This window comes from Urocampus carinirostris, chromosome 9, assembly GCF_059441175.1.
Source record: "Urocampus carinirostris isolate Australia breed hairy pipefish chromosome 9, RoL_Ucar_1.0, whole genome shotgun sequence".
Lineage (NCBI taxonomy): Eukaryota > Metazoa > Chordata > Actinopteri > Syngnathiformes > Syngnathidae > Urocampus > Urocampus carinirostris.
Genome location: NC_142357.1, coordinates 295,846 through 320,367, shown reverse-complemented (window position 1 = coordinate 320,367; position 24,522 = coordinate 295,846). Strand labels below are relative to the sequence as shown.

Sequence of the window (24,522 nt, the reverse complement as noted above, 5' to 3'; positions counted from 1 at the left end):
CTGTAAATGATAAAAAAGGATCTGCCCCCTTTACCTCCGAATAACTTTAGCCAATAGTGATTGATTCAACTGATGATTGACACATCTTTTTCGGCCAATTGCAGGCTTTGTTTTGCGTCTTTAGCCTATGCGAGCCTGTAAATGATAAAAGGATTCGCCCCCTTTACCTCCGAATAACTTTAGTCAAGTCAAGTCATTTTTATTTGTACAGCCCTAAATCACGAAGAGTCTCAAAGGGCTTCAAAGATTATTACACTATATTACACAGACTATTTTTCAGCCGACGAGAAGAGTAGGTTATTCATATGCTATGGAGTAGAAGTGAGTTTTAAGTTTAGATTTAAACATTTCCACTGAGGTTGCAGATCGGATCTCAGGGGGAAGAGCATTCCACAGCACCAGTGCCCGGATGGAGAACGCTCTCGAACCAGCAGAACACTTATTTGCTCTTGGGATCACCAGAAGACCGGCACTCTCAGATCGTAGGCTTCAGACCGGGACATAGGGGCAAATCAGATCTGAAAGATAAGAGGGAGCAAGTCCATGTATGATTTTGTATAATACTAAGAGAACCTTGAAATCACATCTATGGCTAACTGGGAGCCAATGCAGGTTAGCCAAAATCGGTGTTATGTGATCGTACTTTTTTTGTCCTAGTTAAAAGCCTCGCTGCGGCATTTTGTACCAGCTGAAAAGACTTGATTCTAGACTTCGGGAGACCAGAGAGTAGTGCATTACAGTAATCGAGACGGGAGGTAACAAATGCATGAATTATAATTTCCGCATCAGACTGAGACAGTATTGAACGGATTTTAGCAATGTTACGAAGATAGAAGAAAGCGGTTCTAGTAATTTTCTTTACATGCATTTCAAAGGATAGATCAGGGTCAAATATGACACCTAAATTTTTAACTGAGTCACTCTGTGTGATGTGACATTTGTCAATGTTCACAGCAGTTTTTGAGAATAAGTCACGGCATTTAGATGGACCAATGACTAACATTTCAGAGTTAAGACGCAAGAAATTGAGTGACATCCACTCTTTTATCTCAATGAGGCAGGCCTCCAAATTTCCACAGTTTAGTGTGGGAGATTCCTCCAACGGAAGATATAGTTGAGTGTCGTCTGCGTAGCAGTGGATGCTGATATTGTACTTGCGAATATCACCTAATGGAAGCATGTAAATGCTGAAAAGAAGGGGGCCAAGCACTGAACCCTGCGGAACACCGCAGGTAACATTAAAGGGCTCAGATGTCATTTAACCATATTTAACACAGTGCGTCCTATCTGCAGGGATGTGATTTGACCAAAGTGAAATTATCTGAAAATTAGCCGGGGGTCTGGAGGCCGCGGGCACCCACCTAGGTCCAGGGCAGTGCCCTGGTGGAGGGACAAGTGGGGCGAAGCCCCCCAGAGCTCATGGGTTTTCCGTGTTTTAAAGTACTTTCAATGCACTCAGATGACAAAGAAATAGACAAAACAACAGCATAAATTTTCAATGTATATTGAACTATCCCATATAAAATTACAGTGTAAGTCAATTCAAAATCAGTCACATTAAAAAACATTGGACTGCCTTTGCTTTTAAAAACTATCACTGAGAATATCATCATATCTAACTAATGTGATTACTGTAAAAGATGGAACGAAGTAATCATCAAACTTCTTCAGCACAACGTCATAATTAGCCTCTTCACCTTCATTAGCAAAAACAAAAGACTTGAACACATTCTCCACCTCGCTTCCCATTGCGTATATCAAGCAGCTTACTTGAACTTGTCCATCGTCTTTGTTTAGTTTCGTAGCGATTCTGTAGCGCTCGAAACGCTGCCTCCAGTCCGGCCATTCTGACGGTTTCTCGAAAGCAAAGTTCGATGGAGGATTAAACTTGGCCATTATGACTTGTCTCCTTATCTGGATCCTTTCAGACTTCTGACACCATGTAAAAGATGGACGGAGTCCTCTTTAAACCCAACATGAACTTGTTTATTTACAGAACACGATATAGCGTCTTTGCTAGTTTACAAACATGTCTCCAGATACCACGCGGTCTTCCTGTGTGTACCGTAATTACGCGTCTGCCGCGCAGGCACAATCAATTACCGTACATGACAATTACTAAGTTAACACATAAATCATGTTGAAGAGTTCAAATTTCATGAACAAATAATTGTATCATGACCAAATGAAAAGTAACTCATATTAGAACATACCACAAATGTCTTCGTTATAGCAGAAATGTTATCTGTCGGAGTCATGTGCATACACAATGAACTACTAAATCACTGGCCATGCAGAAACATGAAATTCATTCAAAGTTCTGAAATTTATATTTTCTGTCACATTCTAGATGAATTATAACATCACTTAATATCACAAATATTGTTTTCTATGTTCTACTCATTAAAACATTCAACATATTTACAGGAATATACAAGTGTTCATTCTTGAGCACAATCCATTCACATGACACAAACACTACTTCCTCCTAGACTTCATTGCTTTGGAATGGGTCTTTCTAGCCTGCTTCTGTGCAGCTTTGATGGTTCTTCTTGAGGCAGCCTTGCTCATTTGGGTGTCCTGTTTCACAGCAAGTTCTGTTCCTTTTGCAGACAACATAGCTGCTTCTGCATCCTTCTCCTCCCTGTACCTTTTGGAGGATGTCCTCAGATTTAGGCACAGTTTGGACTGCACAGGATCCATCAGAATGTCTTTCCTTCCAAAATGGCTGACAGAGGTGGTCTTTCTTGCTCTTAGGGCATATTTCACAGTCTGGATAGAACTGTATGTGGCTATGTCCATTCTGCATGCTTTGGGGTTCAGGGTAGAATATCATACAAGTACTTAATTTAAAAAATATAAATACTGACAATAATTTTGATTACTTATAGGCTTAATAATATTTTTAAATTTCCTAAATCATATTTTAAATGTTATAATTTATTCTTTTTAATAGCAGCGTATCCGAATATTTGATAAATGAAAATACAATAATTATAGGCCCTACAGTAAAGTGTTGGTGTAATGTACACATGAAAATCTATTGTAATTGTTAAATATTTATGGCCATTTTTATTACGTTATAATATTTTCGAAAAAAAGGGGAAAACTGTCAAATAAATTTGAAAAGTTTACCACCTACCTCAAAATTCACGACTCTATCAGCAACTGGTACAGGTTGTTGGGGTGGATCACGTCTCTCTATTACCGCTTCCGATTGTGATGTCAATAAGGGATGGAGGCCGTAAAGTTTTGGAGTTTTTGTTTGGGGACCGAAACTTCCAGCGATGGAATAATTTGTTCTTCTTGACTGGAGTTCTTTCACGTGTTTTTTTGCTCTTTGCGTGACTTTCAAGAGCTTTGAAACCTCTCCCACCATAGTCAATGGTATCATAGCACCAAATGCAAAGCGCTTTCCCGGCACGATCGATCTTCCGAATAAAGTCACTGAACAAATTCATCACAGTCTTCTTTCCAACATTTGTAGATAAGTCCTTCTCTAACCAGTCCCATCGAAACTTGTTTTTTACGATCTTATCAATTTCTTTAACTCGCGGAGCATCTTTGCGTTCGATCACGGACATCTTTCTTTAAACACCCGGCAAAAACGTGTGAGAAATGAACAATGGCATACTCCTATGCCTTTATAACAAGCGCGTTTATTGGTCAACACGGAGACTTCAACCAATCAGTTACGGAAACACTAAAATGGAATGCTGTAGAGACGAAATCGGATTTTTTACCACTTAAAAAATCGGAAATTTTAAATTTGTATTTTTGGAGATCAAAAAAGCGGAATTCCGCGTATTAGCGGAAAAATCACATCCCTGTATCTGAGAGGTAGGATCTGAACCACGAGAGGACGGTTCCTGAGAGACCAATCCATTTTTCCAACCGTTCTAGTAGGAAATTGTGGTGCACTGTGTCAAAAGCAGCACTAAGATCCAGCAGCAGCAAAAGTGATGAAGCGCCAGAATCCATTGCCAGTAGGAGATCATTTGTTACCTTGATCAGAGCTGTCTCAGTAGTTAGCCCTGAATCCTGATTGCATGGATTCAAAAAGGTTATTCTCGGATATGAAATAATTCAGCTGCTGTGCCACTACTTTTTCAAGTACTTTAGAAAGGAAAGGTAGGTTTGACACAGGTCTATAATTACTTAAGATTTCTGGATCAAGGTTGGGTCGTTTCAGTGTGGGTTTAATAACGGCTGACTTAAAAGCTGCTGGAACTACACCTGAGGAGAGTGATATGTTTATAATATTTAGAACTGAAGGTCCAAGGACGCCAAAAATACTTTTAATAAGTGAACCTGGGAGCGGGTCGAACTGGCAAGTTGTCGGTTTGGCCGCATTCACCACCTGTTTGAGATCATCAAGTGACAGTTCACTAAAACCGGACAATTTCCCAGGACAGCCACCCTGTCGTGCATCTGTAGATTCCATCCCTTTAATATGTGTGGTATTAATAATTTCTTTAGCAATTTCTTCCTGTATGCATTGAATCTTCTTAGTAAAGAAGACCATTAAGTCATGAGCAGAGTACGTCGAACTATCTGCGATAGTCTGTTGCCTTGTAAGCAATGCTACAGTGTCAAAAAGGGCTTTGGGGTTGTTCTTTTGAGACGCAATCACCTTCGAAAGGTAGGCCGATTTTGCAGAGGCCGCTTTATACTTTAACAAGTTGTCACACCAGGTTTGATGGAAAACCTCAAGCTTGGTAGCGTGCCATTTTCTTTCCAATTTCCTGCATTCTTGTTTAAGGGTTGTAGTTTCATCAGTAAACCAAGGCGTGCATCTTTTAGGACGTGATTTTAGCTTTATGGGCGCTATTGAATCCAGGACACTAGTCAGGGTGGTATTGAACTCATTCATGAGTGAGTCAATCGAGCCATTGTATGAAGGAAAGGACGCAACTGCTCAAGGAAGGAGTTCAAAGAGCTCAGAAACTGTGCCAGTGCTTATATTGCTTCCGCTAAATCCTTCAGCTTTTTTAACACTATATTTAGCTAGCACCTCAAATGTAACTAAATAATGATCCGAGATAACGGTAGTACACGGTAACACCATAATGTTTGAGATTAAAACTCCTCGAGTCAGAATCAAGTCTAGCGTGTTCCCATCTTTATGGGTTGGCAAATCAACCAGTTGATTAAAACCAAATGCATCAATTAGAGACCTAAACCCAATAGTAAGTGAACTGAGTGGGGAGTTCATATGAATGTTAAAGTCCCCCATTATTATAATTTTGTCTGCATAGGTTACTAGTTCAGACAAAAGTTCAGCAAATTCGTCTAAGAAAGTTGTGTATGGCCCAGGTGCGCGATAGATAGTTATTACATAAATTGACAATAGAGAGGACCGCATCACAAGAGCCTCAAACGCCTTGTAATTATTAGAGGTACGAGGATTAAATTTGAGCGATTTTTCAGAAATGAGCGCAACACCGCCACCCTTTTTCAACGTGCGTGCTACATGGCTACTCGCGTAGTGAGGGGGTGAAGCATAATTTAGCGCTAAATACTCATCCGGGCGTAACCAAGTTTCACAAAGACCCATACAGTTAATTTTATAATCACGAATAATGTTATCAACAAGTAAAGCTTTAGGAGCAAGCGATCTAATATTTAAAAGACCAAATTTTAGCTTTGCTGAATCATTTGACTTAGCTGAAGTCTTTGTAGTCTTTGTAGAGATCTTCAAAAGATGCCGCCGTTGTGGCTGTTCGTGTGCGCTAAGTGTAAAGCTTCGGTTGTCCGGCGAGGAATGAACGGTGGAATTAGTTACATCCTCGCGTCCTTCTTGCTCCTTAGACTTCGCACGCTTCACACATCTACCTGCACGGAAACCACGCTTCCGTTTTCTGTCCTTACGGCGCCGTTGTCGTCGTTTATTAGGAGGAATAGCTGTCCACAAGGATGCCGGATCTCTTTGAAGTTTGCTCGGTATATCATAGGCGGTATAAAAAGTGCCCGAAGAGTCGAAATTTAGACGCCCACCCAACCGAATAAGTTCGTCCCTACTGTAAGTATTTTTGCCCACACATGTGTCCAAAAGTGAAAGCAAAAAAGACAAGAGAACGGCAATAAATAGAAGATTAGCTGGAGAGCAATTAGCCGCATGCATGCATCCATGCGCCGCCATGTTGAACCAACCTAGCCAATAGTGATCGATTCAAATGATGATTGACACATTGGTTAGCCAATGAAACGCCGGTAAATAAATCCCAGCATACACCGCGGACTACTTTGCGTTCGGGGGAAAATCTAGTCGTCGGCGGCTGCATTAGTTGCAAGACTCTGCGACTTAATTTTGATCCATAAATAAGGCGCACTGTATTATAAGGCTCATGGTCAGCTTTTGAAAAAAATAAAGGATTTTAGGTGCGCCCTATAGTGCGGAAAATACGGTAGTTGTTTTTTAGGTTAAATTGAGCCATAAGGAAATGTCTCAACAGGGGGGAATAAACATCTTATTAGGATAACCTAATTAAATAAAAAAAAAAATTGGTCTCTCCACCGCTCTCTATCGCTATCTCTCTATCTCTATTTCTCTCTATTTATCTCTGTTTCTCTCTTCCACACAGGAGACAGTGACCCCTGGTGATCTGATGCTGGTGGAGCGAGGGGCCTGGTCCAGTCCACGCTGGGACGGCCCTTACAGGGTTCTGCTCGTCACGGCTGTCGGGGGGGGGACCTGGATTCACCAGGGCCACTGCAGGGGGATGAAAATGAGACAATCATGGATGCCCTAGCCCAGGGGTCGGGAACCTTTTTGACTCAAAGAGCCATAAAAGCAAAAAATATTAATTTTATTTTGGGAAAGAGCCACACCATATATTATGAGACAAATTTACAAAATTGCTAAACCCGCACCCCAGACAAAAGCTTAGTCTTCAGCACATTTATTTTTGATGATTTGATAAAAAATATGAAAAGAGAATAATGCCAGAGCCCCTGTCCCAAAATCAACAAACATACCACTTTAAACTTGTCTCTTTCTTGCAATGACTCAAGATCGGTTAAACTCCTTTTGACCCTTTTTTTTCATACATATTGGTTTCAAAACCAGATGCAAGCAGTTATTGTGTAAAAACGTCACAACATTCTGCAAATAGGGAGCCTGATGAGCTCACTTTTGGCGCAGATGGCGTAGGGCGAGAGATGGGAGGAGTGCTTGCGCTTTTTGCATGGCTCCACCCATCCCTCCCACTCACCCAATCAAAAGACTAAGTTCTCTTCCGGTGTTTTGGCGTATTTACAGTGTGTTCTGTGGATTCATCATAAGGTATCTGAACACTGAACACGGATCATATAGTGAACTTTTATATAAAGGATTCTTTAGCGTTGTACAGCCAAAACGAGTTTTTTCCCCCCTTTTTTGTGTGACACCTTGACTGTAAATTGTAGTGAAAAACGTGCCCTATATTTACTGCGAAGTAACGTCAGATACTTAGCTTTGGATTGGATTTGCGTGTACCTGAATAGGATGAACAACTCAAGTTTCGAACAAGATGGAGAAATTTTGCATGCAATCAAATTTGTCTCTGAGCCATAGATATTCATAGAAAGAGCCATAGGTTCCCGACCCCTGCCCTAGCCACTATGAAGAACCTCAGGAACACAATGGCCAAAGACAAGGGCGTGCAACGGGCAGGTTATCCTCAACCTGCGCGCCAACAAAACGACGCCAAAAACTCCAGACAAACGTTATCCAGAAGACTGTGGTCGTAAAAGCACCGTGAAATAACTGCCGCAAAAACTCTTCAAGGCAATGGCAGGAACGAGATTCTAGTTTTTTATTTTAACTCTTCGTTAACAAACAAACTCCTCCGCTTTAGTATCATGTCGTCATAGAGTTGTTAAGAGATCACAGAAGTTGGTGTGGTGAAGGTGCCGTGTGAGAATGTTTGTTTCCCATATGTAACATTACAAACTAATACCAGACCTACAAGACTCCACACGGCCATCTATAGATTTCAACCTTTTAATATTTGATGAATTAACAATTTCTTTAGAAATTTCTTCCCAGACGCGTTGAATCTTCTTATTTAAGAAGGCCATAAAGTCATGGGCTGAATGGGTAGAACTGAGATAATCTGTTGCCTAGTTAGGATGCTAAAGTTTCAAAAAGGATTTTGGGGTTCTTTTCTTTTTATTTTTGTTTATTTTAATTCTCGCGGTCTCCATCAATGACCCTTATAGTTAACGATTGCTTAACTAGAGATGTTTTCATTTTTGAGAAGAATGAACTACACTGAAAAATAAGTGTTTTTTTTGTTGTTGTTCATTTTAGGTGTCCAATTTTTTTTGTTTGTTTTTTTTGTTTTTGTTTTATCCCCTGTTTTTACAGAAAAAGACATTCCTGGGAGGAGAGAAATGTTTTCCTTTTTGAAGGTTTTTGCCTCTCCATGAGATTTTCCAATCTTTTATGATGTTTTAATTTGAAACCGCTTGTACTGTTTTTATTGATGTTCTTTATTAAGAAATGAAAGGGGGAAGGCACCTGGGTTGGATGGTTGTACTGCTGAATGCCTGAAAAAAGGTGGCACAGCTATGATTGACTGTTAGTACGCTTGTTGAACGTATGCTTTTTAAGTGGTGTGGTTCCTGTTGATTGGTGTAGTGCATGTGTGGTGCCATTGTATAAGGGTAAAGGTGATAAGTATGATTGTAGCAATTCAAAAGGTATCAGTTTGTTGTCTGTATGGAAGAGTCTTGATTAAGAGAGTGAGAGAAAGAACGAGGTGGTGATGGAGGAGCAGAGTGGTTTCAGGAAAGGAAGAGGATGTGTGGATCAGGTGTTTGCAGTACGACAAGTGTGTGAGAAATATTTTGCAAAAGGTAAGGATGTTTAATTGGCTTTCATGGACTTGGAGAAGGCGTATGACAAAGTCGGTAGAGAGGCGTTGTGGCAAGTGATGGTGGTGTATGGAGTGGGTGGAAAGTTGTTGGAAGCATTGAAGATTTTTTATATGAACAGCAGAGCATGTGTAAGAGTAGGGAGTGAGACAAGTGAGTGGTTCCCTGTGTTGACTGGTGTGAGACAGGGGTGTGTGATGTCACCATGGCTGTTTAATGTGTACATGGATGGTGTGGTTAGAGAGGTGAATGCAAGAGTTTTTGGCAGAGGGGTAGACATGATGGACAACAGTGGAACAGTGTGGCAGGTAAGTCAGTTGTTGTTTGCAGATGACACAGCGCTTGTGGCTGATTCTGAGGAAACATTGAGAAGGTTGGTAATGGAGTTTGGAAGAGTATGTGATAGGGGTAAGTTATGTGTCAATGTTGGGAAGAGTAAGGTGATGAAGTGTTCACGTGATGGAGTAGGCATAACGTTAGAAATCAGGTTGCATGGACAGGTGCTGGAAGAAGTTGAAAGCTTTAGGTACTTGGGTTGTGATGTGGCTGCAGTTGGTGGAATGGATTGTGAGGTATTGCAATCAGTGAATCAAGGAAGCAAGATTTTGGGTGCTCTGAGGAGAGTGATGAACAACAAGAGTATGAGAATGGATGTTAAGAGGGGACTGTATGAGAGTGTGATTGTGCCGACTGTGTTGTATGGTGCAGAGACTTGGAGCCTGAACGCAGATTTAAGAAGGAAGTTGAATGTTTTTGAGATGAAGTGTTTGAAGACTATGTTAGGAGTGACAAGATTGGATAGACTGAGAAATGAAATTGTGAGAGACAGAACTGGAGTAGTCGTTGAACTGAGCAGTCGTGTTGATAAGAGAGTACTCGGTTGGTTTGGACACATGGAGAGGATGGATGAGGAGCGAATGTTGAAGAGGATCTACAGAGCAGAAGTCAATGGAAAGAGACCAAGAGGAAGGCCGCGATTGACGTGGATGGATGGTGTTATGAGTGCACTGCAGGAAAGGGGTCTAAATATAATGGAAGCTAGAGCTCTTGTTGGTGATAGAAAGGAGTGGAGAGGTGTTGTGAAAGCATAGTGGGATTGTGGACGCGTTCTTAAGGATGGGCTGGGCGCCCATATGATGCGGCAGGGGTAAACCAGTGAAAGCTGTCTGGCCCTGCTGTTGAACAAAAGAGTGTGTTGTGTCACCCTGACCCGAGTGACATGGCCGCTTTCTGGTGTCCCATTTCATCTGGAGGGACGAAGGTATGACCAACTTGGGTGCCGAGGTGCCTAACTTGTTTGGGCAATTGGTTTGGCCATGGTCCAAAACTTTTTGTGTGTTTTTTTTATGCTATTTACTTCTTTTATTTTCTTTGTTATTGTATGTGTGTGTCTTGCTGTCAGTCACCCATCTTGAAGGATATGACCAAGATAGATAGATAGCTAGATAGCTAGATAGATGTTCTTTGAAATTCACAACGGGGGGAGATGTAAAGCAAGCTATTTTTAGTTGTGTATTTCTCAGACTCCCAAGCTATGAAATTAACTTGTTTAACCTGTTTTTCTATTTTTAATACACAAGTAATCATTCACACACACACAGTCACATTTCAAAGATCCACATTTTTTTCTATTGTATGTAATGTAATACGCATGCGCGACTCCATCCATTCACTGCGCATGTGCGACCTTTCAATAAACCACGCCTACTGTACCGGATGTGGTCAGTTCGGGCTGGGCGGCCAACCAATATGGCATTCGCGAAGTAGTTTTAAACTTTATAAATGTCTGGACTTGAATATTTCTGCCAGCAATGAGTTTATATTAATATACAACTCTGACACTTGCTCATTCACAACTAGGGACAATTCTGACCAGTCACTCAACCCATGGGAGGAAACCCATGAAGGCACAGGGAGAACTTGCAAACTCTGTATGGGGAGGCTTTGGTAGCTAGAATTGAACCCTGGGGCTTGGCGCTAACCACCCAATTGCCGTGTCGCCCCTTCTGTTTATACAGTCTTGTTTAAATAACATTTTGTTACAAGAGAAATGTTTTCGCCAGTTGTACTTCTGTAGTATTTCAGTTTTAATATTTCTGTAGTCATATTTTTTTAAATTACAGTATTAATGTAGTAGCATATTTTCATTATTTCTGTCTTAGTATTTTTGTTTGAGACACACATAAAGACAAAGGGGACAAAGTTGGCACAAAAAAAAAACTTTTAATTACCAGTACTTTATTTATTATTATATATATTGCGATTATATTTGACGATTTTTCTTTGGCAGGCCGGATGAAAAAGCCTGATGGACCACACGTGGCTGACAGGCCATAGTTTGCCCACCTCTGTAGACTTGACCCGTTTTGTTAGAAGCATGAAGTTCTCTGCTACTACACCCACCAGAATTGGACACCCCAAAAATATATTTTATGATTTATTTTGTGTATTGACCTTTGCACACACATGACCTAACCTCGTGACGACAGCATGACAGAAGACAGTGAACTGTAGTATACAGTAGGTGAGACCAGTAAATAGACAATATCAAAAAAGCTATATTATTCAACAAGACATCTGCACATCTAAACAAATTGTCCAGTATGTTAGACTTCAGTCCGCACTATCCGTACCACTATACCAAGGGTGGCGAACAAGTTTGACACAAAGAGCCGAAATTTTTAACTGTGAGAGTCAAAGAGCCACACCACGCACAGACCGGCATTAGACTTAACCTACGCAGATGATTTGCAGTCAGTTATGTGTCCGGAGCAGCATAAAAACAACAAATCTGCCAAATAAATTTCAAAATATCATTTATTATTTGTTATTAACTCAGATGCATTTAAGTGTGTTTTAAGAGGAGGTGGGGGGGGACTAAACATGAAACGAGGCAAAGAGCCACAGTATATAGAAAATATAATGAGGCAAAGAGCCGCATTCTTATTGGCCAAGAGCCGCATGCGGCTCTAGAGCCGCGTGTTCGCCACCCCAGCACTATGCCACCCCAGCACTATACAGACACTCCCCTTTTTACGAACATTCGAATTACGAAAAAGGGTAGCTACTAACATTTTTTGGGGGATGACGAAAAATATCCGGACATTGTAAGTTAGATTTTGTATTGTGTGCTTTATCCGAGTACAGGACATTACTGTAGTGCTTCTTTCCGCCGCTACCGGCGTGTGGTGGCGCTGTGAGATGTCACCCAGCATCCCCCCTGGAGAAGAAATCCGCTTCCTCGTCCTAGTTTGTGTGTAAACATTCTGTACTGTATCTCCAGCGCGCCAAGAACGTTGACATCTTTATTGTTTAATATCTCGTGCATCCATTCACTATGGTTGGTGTGAAGCGTAAGCCGTCTCATTTGAAATGAAAGTGGAATATAGAAGCTTGATTCTGTTGAGAATTTTTTTTTTTTTTGGACACTTTTTATCGCAGAGAAGCAAGTCGCCTAACTGTTGAAGCCTATCTTCCGAAAGTAAGTTAAACTTAACTTTATTTATCTTTATAGAACACATTATTTTATGAAATTATTATTTTTTAGTACAAAACAATACAGGTTACTTATACGAGCCTTAAACATACTTATAGAAACCTTAAACATACAAAATATAGCACTGAAGCAACTTACGAACAAATTCAACTTACGAACGATCGTCAGGAACCTCATTCGAAAGTAAGGCATCGTCCGTATAGTATAGTAGTCTACCCATACACCCCATGTTTTATCCAGGGTGCCATCAAATCAACAGTAACCGAAAGCTGCTCAAATTGGAAAAACAGAAAAAAAAAATCAAGAGCACATTGATGCTAAGGAGAGTGATATATATATATATATATATATATATATATAAAACACTCGTACCTACTAAACATAAAACCGATTGGAATTACATCAAATGTACCTAGTAAAAAAAAAATACTCGCTGCAAATCCTGGAATAATTTGAGGCCTGCGAGCCAGTGTGATTTGCAGATAAACATCGGCGTTTCTGTCTTCTTCAAAATTGATACGATAAAATGTCAAATCAAGCTTAGAACCTTACCTGTTGGCACAACATTAAATCACCAAGTAGTGGTTATGGGCAATGGTTTCAACTCAAATGCTCATTCAAGCAGTCTGCTCGGGTTGCTTCTAGTCATCCGCCATGGCTCTCATTCTGCCAGGGGAAGGCAACAGGACGTCACGTGCAAAGGTTCAACTGGAAGATGCTGTTTGGGAGGGTGGGATGGGATGGGATTCCACTTGAGAAGACAGAGCTATGCCTTTGCACAATAGTATTGCCCTTTACACATTGGTTAACTATTGTTAAAAGTGTCGATAAAAATTGTTCAAACCTCATATTGTTAGAATATGATATAATGAAATTGTGAATGTATTTAATTGCTGTTAAAAATGTCGGAAAAAATTGTTAAAACGTCATATTGTCAGATATAACGAATTTGTGAATATGCTTAATTGCTGTTAAAATTGTCAAGAAAATTGTTCAAATCTCACATTGTTTATTTGCTGTTAATAGTGTCAATAAAATTGTTCAAAAAAAAAAAAGTCTTACACCCGTCACACCAGAACTGGTCTAATATAGACCCTGAGGACAGACTATCCAAACTCGAACTGCGAGCAAACGTTTTCTCACTTTTGTTTTGTTACATTCGGAGAAAGCGGCAACTATCTTAACAGGACAAAAAGATCGGCATTTGTTTTAATGGTTTGGTTTATATTTGTTATATGTTGGCGATTAATCTCATTCGATTGTTTGTCTGCTGTTCAAAATAACAAGTTGCACTTTTACATCCGTTTCAAAAAAATTATAAAGTTACTCACCACCGATGTATAAGTCAAGTTGCTCTTCAGCTTTTCCGAAGAAAACACAACTCGTGCAATTTTTTAACAGAAAACAGTCGGAAAAGTAAGGCTGTCAAACGTATCTGCTACTTCTCTTCCACCCTTTCTTTCCACAGTCGGGGAGATTCTGAAAACATGGGCACAACCAGTCGGTTTTGGGGTGTGTTCAAATACCCCCAAATTCAACCCAAGCACCACCAAGAATTAAAGCATTTTCAAAACTCTCTTTGCCTCGAAAAGGAAAGGATAGTCTTAAGTAAGATGAAAACGCCAGATTGAAAAAAAACGGAAATAACGCAGCATCGGAAATACAGTACTACACTGCCATGAAATGGTTCGGTCCATTCTTTTTCTAAACGTGTTGTGTGTACTCTATTAGAAATAAATGGGTATAAACTGGACAGGGCATCGTAATAGTGTTTCTGCTAACCACAAGGTATAATATGATGTTCACAAATGGGAAGTGACACTTCTGAACAGTGTTGAATGATTCCATATCACTTTAAAAGTGTTGTATTTGACCACTAGATGGCACTGTAATGTGCAATGCAAACGAAAACAAGTGCCAAATGAGCACAGCGTAGCAGAAAGATGCCAGATCTACAGAACGTCTCAGATGTTAACTGAGAATGGCTCCACATCTCAAATTAAAACGCATGCCTTCAAGAACAAACACTGAATGTTTCATGCTTCTTTCATTTTTTGTACAATTGTTATGCTTATCAGTCCCACTACTATGTAAAACAAATATAGTTTTCTCAGCCTATAAATATTTTTAAAAACACTACAGTATGATTTTTCATGTATTTATGACAATTATTAAAATCAATATTTATTTTACTAAGCAAAGGTTTTTTTGTACAACTTGGATTTAAAAATTAAACACTATGCCTTTGAGTGAATTTAAAAAAAGACCAATTTGGGTGGTCAGCAACCGCAAAGTTTTGAACCTAAAATCACCCCTATTCTAAAAAACAAGGAACAATCTATGAATGGCAAAATGAGCATATGTGACAATTGTTATCAAAGCAAAAGACTGATGGAAATACTTTAAAGACTCAGTACAACATTATCTATATAAAACAATACAGAACACCTGATATAAAATACTGTGCCGTAACACAAAGCCCAGTTAAAAGACGAACAAATTGTGTACTTCAGTAATACATTTTGCCCCTAAAGTATCTAATCCGTCCATCACTTATGCTTCGTTTTAACAGGAATGTTTTCAGGGAGGTTGAGCTATCTCAGCAATGTAAGCAATGCATTCTGAAGTTAGTGAATTTTAAGTAAATGTGTGTCATTTTAATGGCGGTTAAACAAGATGAAGTTTCCAGTAGAAAACATTTGGTCGTGCCCTGTGAATTCCTCTGCACACTGGATTCTTGTGGGTTTTTTTTTTGTTTGTTTTGTTTTTTTACAGAAAATGCTTTGAATATTCAGTTTAACTAAATTCAAATTATTTTTTTAGATTGCCAACATCCCCATAAGGACACTAATCCTAGTTCATCCCATTAGAAATGAGGACTATTATGAGCGAAAAATTCTTCACAAGTGGAGGTACTTGTGTGGCCAAAGTAATGATTGAAAGAAGAATATTCTGGCTTGATATTAATCTGGTTCTTGGTCTATTTTCACCAGAAACATTCTACATATAAAGGAAAGGTTGGAGGAGTCATGGCAGATGCAGACTCCAGAACATCACAAACAGTAGGATTCCAGTGGTCGTGGAGTTCTGGTGCTGAAGGTATAAATAAATAAGATTTCAAATAATTGCGATTTGAATAAGTAAGCAGATAATGTTGTCTCCTATCTAAAAAATGGTGACTGCCGGGTTAAAAATGTGCAAAAAACTGTGTTACAGTTTGCAGAAATGTATATTTCCTTAGGGAAGATTAAAGAGGTGCTAACAACCATGGAAGTAGTTGCGCAGGCTCAAAGGCATATAGGCTGTACCCTGCCTAACATCAGGGTAAGTTTAGATCTGATTTTCAAGTTTATAGCTAAAGTTTTGCTACAACACCTCTATTTATATAAATATCATAGAAGTCATGTCACAGCACGGCAGCACAGTACTTAGCGCGTGTGCGGCACAGTTCTGAGGTCATTAGATCGAACCTTTCTGTGTGGAGTTTGCATGTTCTCACCGAGCTAGCATGGTTTTCCTCTGGGCACTCCGGTTTCCTCCCACATTCCAAAAACATGCATAACAGGTTAATTGGCCGGTCTGAATTGTACCTAGGTATGAATAACGTGAGTTGTCTGTCTCACTGTGCCCTACAACTGGCTGTCAACCAGTTCAGGGTGTCCCCTGCCCACTGCCCGAGGATAGCTGGGATGGGCTTCAGCACCCCCGCCACTGTACTGAGGATAAGCGGTGCAAATAGTGGATGGATGGAAGTCATGTCTTACTCATGTTATTTACCAAGCAAAGGAATGGGTCTTTGCTTTAAGTGTAAATTCTTAATAGTATAGGTGTATTGGCTTTTACATTTTGACATGCATTGTCTTTATGTGTTATTGCCTCTCTATGTGCAATGTCATAGGTGTGAGAGGTGGGCCCATTTTGGCTGTGTCCCCAAACATGGCCTCTGACACAATGACTATTTTGTAATAAATGTATATAGTTATGCACAAATTGTTGAGATTTTTTCTTCTGTCTACTATCTTCTCCCAAACTAAAACATGTATTTAAATCATGGACCTACTTTTACTGATCATTGTGCGCACCCCATACATCCTACCTTTACTATATCGGCACAGGTATACTCTTAAAGTGTAAATGCAAGTGTCGAACATCCTAGTTTTTTATATTTATGCAGGGCCCGACAGCTTTCACTGGTTTACCCCTGTCGCATCATATGGGTGCCCAGCCCATGCTTAAGAATGCGTCCACAATCACACTATTCTTTCACAACACCTCTCTGCTCCTTTCTATCACCAATATATATATATATATATATATATATATATATATCTCATCTCATTAGCTGCACCGCTTATCCTAAGTAGGGTTGTGTGGGTGCTGGAGCCCATCCCAGCAATCATCAGGCAGTGGGCAGGGGATACCCTGAACTGGTTACCAGCCAATCGCAGGGCACACAGGGACAGACACAACTCGCTCGCTCATTTACACCTAGGGACAATTTGGACCAGCCAATCCACCTGACATGCATGTCTTTGGAATGTGGGAGGAAACCGGAGTGCCCGGAGGAAACCCACGCAAGCACGGGGAGAACATACAAACTCCGCACATTAAGTCCGGTAGCTCTGGATCTGAACCCACACAGGAGGTTCCCAAGACCTTAGAACTGTGCCGCACCCGCGCTAACCACTGCGCCGCCGTGCTTACATATATATATATATATATATATATATATATATATATATAAACGGGTGTAATAATAACTTTTGTTTTATTGAAATTCCTGCTGAAATATGTATATAGTTTTTGGTAAGTGTCCTGCAAGGATGAGTCCAACAGTGCCACCTGCTGGTATGGGGTGGGGTTTGGTTTTGGCTTCTGACATGTGACCGGGAGGCGGGGTTTGTTGGCAGTTTTCAGAGGGAACTGCTACTGGTAAGACACATCTTTTGGTGCTCCACAAAAGAAGTTAATTTTAAACATTATAACCACAGCTGACAAATTTCTCAACATGCACAGTAATGTGATTGATGTTGTCAAGCTGTTTGGATTTATTTTCGTTTTGTTTCTGTTTTACTAAAATATTAATTCCCCTTGTAGAGATCAAAGAGATCAAAGCCAGCAGAAAGGCTAATGTTGTGACTCATTCATCTGCAGGTAAATTGTACCCGTTTTTATACTCATTATTGTTCTTATTTCTATTTTCTCATATATATTAAAAAGGATGATGTTGGTTAAAATTCACACTAAAGAAAGATATGTTGAATTCATTGTAAACGTTAAAAATCCACTATACGATCTCTTGTTAAAAGTATCTTCTTGAAATAATTGTAAAAATGTATTGTGATATTCTATTCAATATATTTTATGTAAATTTAAAAGAAAGCTCTTTGATATGCTTTTGGGCAGTTTTCAGAGGGAACTGCTACTGAGATCAAAGAGATCAAAGCCAGCAGAAAAGCTAATGTTGTGACTCATTCATCTGCAGAAACTGAAATAATAAAAACCTCATTATCCAGTCCAGCGTGAATGTGGATCTTTGGTGGGACAAGTACGCGGTGTTATATATATATATATATATATATATATATATATATATATATATATATATATATATATATATATATATACAGGACTGTCTCAGAAAATTAGAATATTGTGATAAAGTTCTTTATTTTCTGTAATGCAATTAAAAAAACAAAAATGTCATATATTCTTTTATTATTTTAATATTGCTGAATTTGGCTTACAGCTTAAGAAAACTCAAAAATCCTATCTCAAAATATTAGAATATCATGAAAAAGTATACAAGTAGGCTATTCAACTAATCACCTGAATCATCTAATTAACTCGAAACACCTTGCGAGGGTTTCCTGAGCCTTAAAAACACTCAGCTTGGTTCAGTAAACTAAATCACAAGTATGGGGAAGACTGCTGATCTGACTGCTGTCCAGAGGACCATCATTGATACCCTCCATCAGGAGGGTAAGACACAAAGAAATTTCTCAAAGAGCAGGCTGTTCACAGAGTGCAGTTTCAAAGCATATCCACAAAAAGTCTGTTGGAAGGGAAAAATGTGGCCGGAAACGCTGCACAACCAAGAGAGATGACCGCAGCCTTAACAAAATTGTGAAGAAGAGCCGCTTCCAGAATTTGAGGGAGCTTCAAAGACAGTGGGCTGAAGCTGGAGTCCAGGTATCAAAAGCCACAGTTCACGGACATGTCCGGGAAATGGGCTACAATAGCCGTATTCCCATGGTCAAGCCACTTCTGAACTCAAGACAACGGAAGAAGCGTCTGACTTGGGCTATGGAGAAGAAGCACTGGACAGTTGCAGAGTGGTCCAAAGTCCTCTTTTCAGACGAAAGCCAGTTTTGCATTTCATTTGGAAGTCAAGGCGCCAGAGTCTGGAGAAAGGCTGGAGAAGAGCAAAATCCAAGTTGCTTGAAATCCAGTGTGAAGTTCCCACAGTCAGCAATGGTTTGGGGAGCCATGTCAGCTGCTGGTGTTGGTCCACTGTGTTTCATCAAGTCCAAAGTAAATGCAACTGTGTACCAAGAGATTTTAGAGCACTACATGCTTCCATCTGCTGAAAAGCTCTTTGGAGATTAGTATTTCATTTTCCAGCATGATCTGGCACCTGCCCACAGTGCCAAAACCACCAGTAACTGGTGCACTGACCATGGCATCACTGTCCTTGATTGGCCTGCTAATTCCCCTGACCTGAACCCCATCGAGAATTTGTGGGGTATAGTTAAGAAGAAGATGAAAGACACCAAACCTACAAATGCTAGTCAAGTCAAGTCAAGTCATTTTTATTTGTATAGCCCTTAATCACAGTAAGTCTCTAAGGGCTTCACAGATTAGTATACTATGTTACACAGACTATTTTTCAGTCGACAAGAAGAGTAGGTTATTATTCATAAGCAATGGAGCAGAAGTGAGTTTTAAGTTTAGATTTAAACATTTCCACTGAGGTTGCAGATCGGATCTCAGGGGGAAGAGCATTCCACAGCACCGGTGCCCGAATGGAGAACGCTCTCGAACCAGCAAAACACTTCTTTGCTCTCGGGATCACCAGAAGACCGGCACTCTCAGATCGTAGGCTTCGGACCGGGACATAGGGGCAGATCAGATCTGAAAGATAAGAGGGAGCAAGTCCATGTATGATTTTGTACAATACTAAGAGAACTTTGAAGTCACATCTTTGGCTAACTGGGAGCCAGTGCAAGTTAGCCAAAATCGGTGTTATGTGATCGTACTTTTTTGTCCTAGTTAAAAGCCTCGCTGCGGCATTTTGTACTAGCTGAAGAGACTTGATTCTGGACTTCGGGAGACCGGAGAGTAGTGCATTACAGTAATCGAGACGGGAGGTAACAAATGCATGAATTATAGTTTCCGCATCAGACTGAGACAGTATTGAACGGATTTTGGCAATGTTACGAAGATGGAAGAAAGCGGTTCTAGTAATTTTCTTTACATGCATCTCAAAGGTTAGATCAGGGTCAAATATGACACCTAAATTTTTAACTAAGTCACTCTGTGTGATGTGACATTTGTCAATGTTCACAGCAGTTTTTGAGAATAAGTCACGGCATTTAGATGGACCAATGACTAACATTTCGGTCTTTTCAGAGTTAAGACGCAAGAAATTGAGTGACATCCACTCTTTTATCTCAGTGAGGCAGGCCTCCAAATTTCCACAGTTTAGTGTGGAAGATTCCTCCAACGGAAGATAGAGTTGAGTGTCGTCTGCGTAGCAGTGGAAGCTGATATTGTACTTGCGAATAATGTCACCTAATGGAAGCATGTAAATGTTGAAAAGAAGGGGGCCAAGCACTGAACCCTCCGGAACACCGCAGGTAACATTAAAGGGCTCAGATGTCATTTCACCATATTTAACACAGTGCGTCCTATCTGAGAGGTAGGATCTGAACCACGAGAGGACGGTTCCTGAGAGACCAATCCATTTTTCCAACCGTTCTAGTAGGATATTGTGGTGCACTGTGTCAAAAGCAGCACTAAGATCCAGCAGCAGCAAAAGTGATGAAGCGCCAGAATCCATTGACATTAGGAGATCATTTGTTACCTTGATCAGAACTGTCTCAGTAGAGTGGTTAGCCCTGAATCCTGATTGCATGGATTCAAAAAGGTTATTCTCGGATATGAAAGCATTCAGCTGCTGTGCCACTACTTTTTCGAGTACTTTAGAGAGGAAAGGTAGGTTTGACACAGGTCTGTAATTACTTAATATTTCTGGATCAAGGTTGGGTCGTTTCAGTGTGGGTTTAATAACGGCGGACTTAAAAGCTGCTGGAACTACACCTGAGGAGAGTGATATGTTTATAATATTTAGAACTGAAGGTCCAAGGACGCCAAAAAGACTTTTAATAAGTGAACCTGGGAGCGGGTCGAACTGGCAAGTTGTCGGTTTGGCCGCATTTACCACCTGTTTGAGATCATCAAGTGACAGTTCACTAAAACCGGCCATTTTCCCAAGGCAGCCACCCTGTCGTGCATTTGTAAATTTCAGTCCTTTAATATGTGTGGTATTAATAATTTCTTTAGCAATTTCTTCCTGTATGCATTGAATCTTCTTAGTAAAGAAGACCATTAAGTCCTGAGCAGAGTGTGTCGAACTATCTGCGATACTCTGTTGCCTTGTAAGCGATGCTACAGTGTCAAAAAGGGCTTTGGGGTTGTTCTTTTGAGACGCAATCACCTTCGAAAGATAGGCCGATTTTGCAGAGGCAAGGGCCGCTTTATACTTTAACAAGCTGTCACACCAGGTTTGATGGAAAACCTCAAGCTTGGTAGCGCGCCATTTTCTTTCCAATTTCCTGCATTCTTGTTTAAGGGTTCTAGTTTCATCAGTAAACCAAGGCGTGCGTCTTTTAGGACGTGATTTTAGTTTTATGGGCGCTATTGAATCCAGCACACTAGTCAGGGTGGTATTGAACTCATTCATGAGTGAGTCAATCGAGCCAATGTATGTAGGAAAGGACGCAACTGCTCCAGGAAGGAGTTCAAAGAGCTCAGAAACTGTGCCAGTGCTTATGTTGCGTCCGCTAAATACTTCAGCTTTTTTAACACTACTCATAGCTAGCACCTCAAATGTAACTAAATAATGATCCGAGATAACGGTAGTACACGGTAACACCATAATGTTTGAGGTTAAAACTCCTCGAGTCAGAATCAAGTCTAGCGTGTTCCCATTTTTATGAGTTGGTAAATCAACCAGTTGATTAAAGCCAAATGCATCAATTAGAGACCTAAACGCAATAGTAAGTGAATTGAGTGGGGAGTTCATATGAATGTTAAAGCCTCCCATAATTATAATTTTGTCTGCATAGGTTACTAGTTCAGACAAAAGTTCAGCAAATTCGTCTAAGAAAGTTGTGTATGGCCCAGGTGCACGATAGATAGTTATTACCTAAATTGACAATAGAGAGGACCGCATCACAAGAGCCTCAAACGCCTTGTAATTATTAGAGGTACGTGGATTAAATTTGAGCGATTTTTCAGAAATTAGCGCAACACCACCACCCCTTTTCAACGTGCGTGCTATATGGCTACTCTCGTAGTCTGGGGGAGAGGCATAATTTAGCGCTAAGTACTCATCCGGGCGTAACCAAGTTTCACACAGACCCATACAGTTAAGTTTATAATCACGAATAATGTTATCAACAAGTAAAGCTTTTGGAGCAAGCGATCTAATATTTAACAGACCAAATTTCAGCTTTGCTGAATCATTTGACTTAGCTGAACTCTTTGTAGTCTTTGTCGAAATCTTCAAAAGCTGCCGCTCTTGTGGCTTTTCGTGTGGGTTGTCCGGTGTTGTGCCCGGGCACAACACCAGCGAGGGGTGAATGGTGGAATTAGTTACATCCTCGCGTCCATCTTGCTGCTTAGACTTCGCACGCTTCACACATCTACCTGCACGGCAACCACGCTTCTGTTTTCTGTCCTTACAGCGGCGTTGACGTTGTTTATTAAGCGGAATAGCCGTCCACAAGGATGCCGGGTCTCTTTGAAGTTCGCTCGGTATATCATAGGCGGTATAAAAAGTGCACGAAAAGTCGAAATTTAGACGCCCACCCAACCGAATAAGTTCGTCCCTACTGTAAGTATTTTTGGCCACACATGTGTCCAAAAGTGAAAGCAAAAAAGACAAGAGAACGGCAATAGATAGAAGATTAGCTGGAGAACGAGCCGCAAGCATGTATCCATGCGCCGCCATGTTGTCCAAGCTACTGAGCTGAAGGCTGCTATCGAAGCATCCTGGGCATCAATAACACCTCAGCAATGCTACAGGCTGATTGCCTCCATGCCACGCCGGACTGATGCAGTAATCCGTGCAAAAGGATTCCCAACCAAGTACTGACTGCATCAATGGACATTTTCAAATGTTTGATTTAGTTTTGCTGTTATAAAATTATTTTTTTTACTTGGTCTGAGGAAGTATTCTAATATTTTGAGATAGGATTTTTGAGTTTTTTTCAGCTGTAAGCCAAAATCAGCAATATTCAAATAATAAAAGGCTTGAAATAGTTCAGTTGATGTGTAATGAATCCAGAATGTATGACATTTTTGTTTTTTTAATTGCATTACCGAAAATAAAGAACTTTATCACAATATTCTAATTTTCTGAGACAGTCCAGTATATATATATATATATATATATATATATACACATATACATACATACATACACATACACATATACATACACATATAAATACATATATACATACACACATACACATATACATACACATATAAATACACATACACATATAAATACATATATACATACACACATACACATATACATACACATATAAATACACATACACATATAAATACATATATACATACACACATACACATATACATACATACATACATATATATATATATATATATATATATATACTGTATATATATATATCCTTCGAATCCAAGGAGAAAACATACCATCAATCAAAGATAACCCAATAAAATGCCTCGGAAAGTGGTACGATTCATCTCTGAGCGAGAGGGGCAGCGTTCTCAGGACAGTGGAGCAGGCTAATGAGTGGCAGCAAAGGATTGAGATATCAGGACTACCAGGCAAGTTCAAGACTTGGTTGTTCCAGTACGGTCTGCTACCAAGACTGCTGTGGCTGCTAACGATCTATGAAATCTCTATGACGGCGGTCGAAGGAATAGAGAGGAGGGCATATAAACATCTCCGCAGGTGGCTTGATGTTCCACCAAGCTTCACATCATTAGGGCTTTACATCAGGTCGGGGTAGCTGCAGTTTCCTCTGTCTTCGGTAGTGGAAGAGTTCAAGGTGGCCAAGTGTAGGGCGGTCATGATGTTCAAAGATTCTAGCGACGAGATGGTTAGGGGCGCGGGCGTGATTACAAGATCGGGGCGTAAATGAGCAACAGACAGCCAAGTACATCAGGCAGAAGGCAGGCTGAGGTTGAAAGATCTCATCGATAATGCATGCGTAGGGCGTCAGGGATTAGGGTCTACTCATTTCCAGCAATGGTCAAAAGCTGATCCAAGGCAGAGGAGAGACATGGTGCAGGCCGAGGTCCGTCAACTGGAGGAGGAAGGCAGGTGGTCCAGGGCAGTGAAGCTTGGAGTCCAAGGAGCCTGGACGAAGTGGGACCTACCAAAGCGAAGGATCACCTGGCCAGAACTCTGGAGGTTGGAACCGTTCCGGATCTCTTTCTTGCTCCGGTCAGTGTACGATACTCTTCCAACACCAACCAACCTGTACAGGTGGGGGTTAAGGGAGGACCCAACGTGCAGGGTATGTGGTGGGAGAGGGACACTGGCGCATATTCTGGCAGCATGCCAGATTGTTCTTAGCCAGGGCAAATACCGCTGGCGCCATGACAAGGTCCTCGGTGCACTGGCCTACATCTTGGAGCAGGAAAGGCAGAAAAAGCACCAAACTCAACCCAGTCCAATACCTTCCATCCAGTTCGTCAGGGAAGGGGAGAAACCAGCATCCTCCAAGAAGACCAAAAAGAGCCTCCTGCAAAACAGCACCAGCGTGGGAGATGAAGGTAGACCTGGGAAGGAAATTACACTTTCCCCAGGTAGTCCAAACTTCCTTGAGGCCAGACATCGTGATTTGGTCAGAAGAGGCTAAAAAAAATCATCCTGATTG

At 40.6% G+C, this 24,522-nt stretch overlaps 3 protein-coding genes across 7 annotated transcripts in view; all 3 read right to left on the bottom strand.

The window, feature by feature from the left end:
• Nucleotides 1-13,986, bottom strand: part of hvcn1 (hydrogen voltage-gated channel 1) — a 45,204-nt gene extending 31,218 nt beyond the window's left edge. The window contains exons 1-2 of one of the 5 annotated variants that reach the window (XM_088344076.1): nt 13,687-13,986; nt 12,908-13,073 (exon numbers count right to left, since the gene is read on the bottom strand). Coding sequence is in view for 2 of the 5 variants with exons in the window: in XM_088344074.1 (XP_088200200.1) it covers nt 1,771-1,896 (126 nt within the window). In the remaining 3 variants the exon portion in view is untranslated. Of the gene's footprint in view, nt 1-1,770; nt 2,068-12,907; nt 13,074-13,686 lie in introns of those variants that run through there. The other 4 variants (XM_088344078.1, XM_088344077.1, XM_088344074.1 and 1 more) reach the window with 4 other exon arrangements.
• On the bottom strand, nt 1,925-6,124 carry LOC148359061 (uncharacterized). Its single transcript, XM_088344293.1, has 2 exons — nt 5,066-6,124; nt 1,925-1,963 (listed from the first exon to the last, which is right to left on the bottom strand). Exons 1-2 carry the CDS (start codon nt 6,122-6,124, stop codon nt 1,925-1,927), a joined length of 1,098 nt encoding a protein of 365 aa, XP_088200419.1.
• Nucleotides 13,987-19,268: 5,282 nt separating the features above from the next.
• Nucleotides 19,269-23,802, bottom strand: LOC148359059 (uncharacterized). The gene is given in 3 exon segments (XM_088344291.1): nt 19,269-20,801; nt 21,513-22,166; nt 23,635-23,802. Coding segments are annotated over 3 exon segments (2,355 nt in total).
• Nucleotides 23,803-24,522: the final 720 nt, after the last annotated feature.

Bases quoted from the DNA above. Each gene is read 5' to 3' on its own strand.
- LOC148359061 (XM_088344293.1), bottom strand. From the start codon at position 6,124: ATGCATGCGGCTAATTGCTCTCCAGCTAATCTTCTATTTATTGCCGTT. The intron at 1,964-5,065 runs GTGTTACCGTGT...TTGGGTTTAAAG, and splicing joins TTTTAATCTCAAACATTATG to AGGACTCCGTCCATCTTTTA.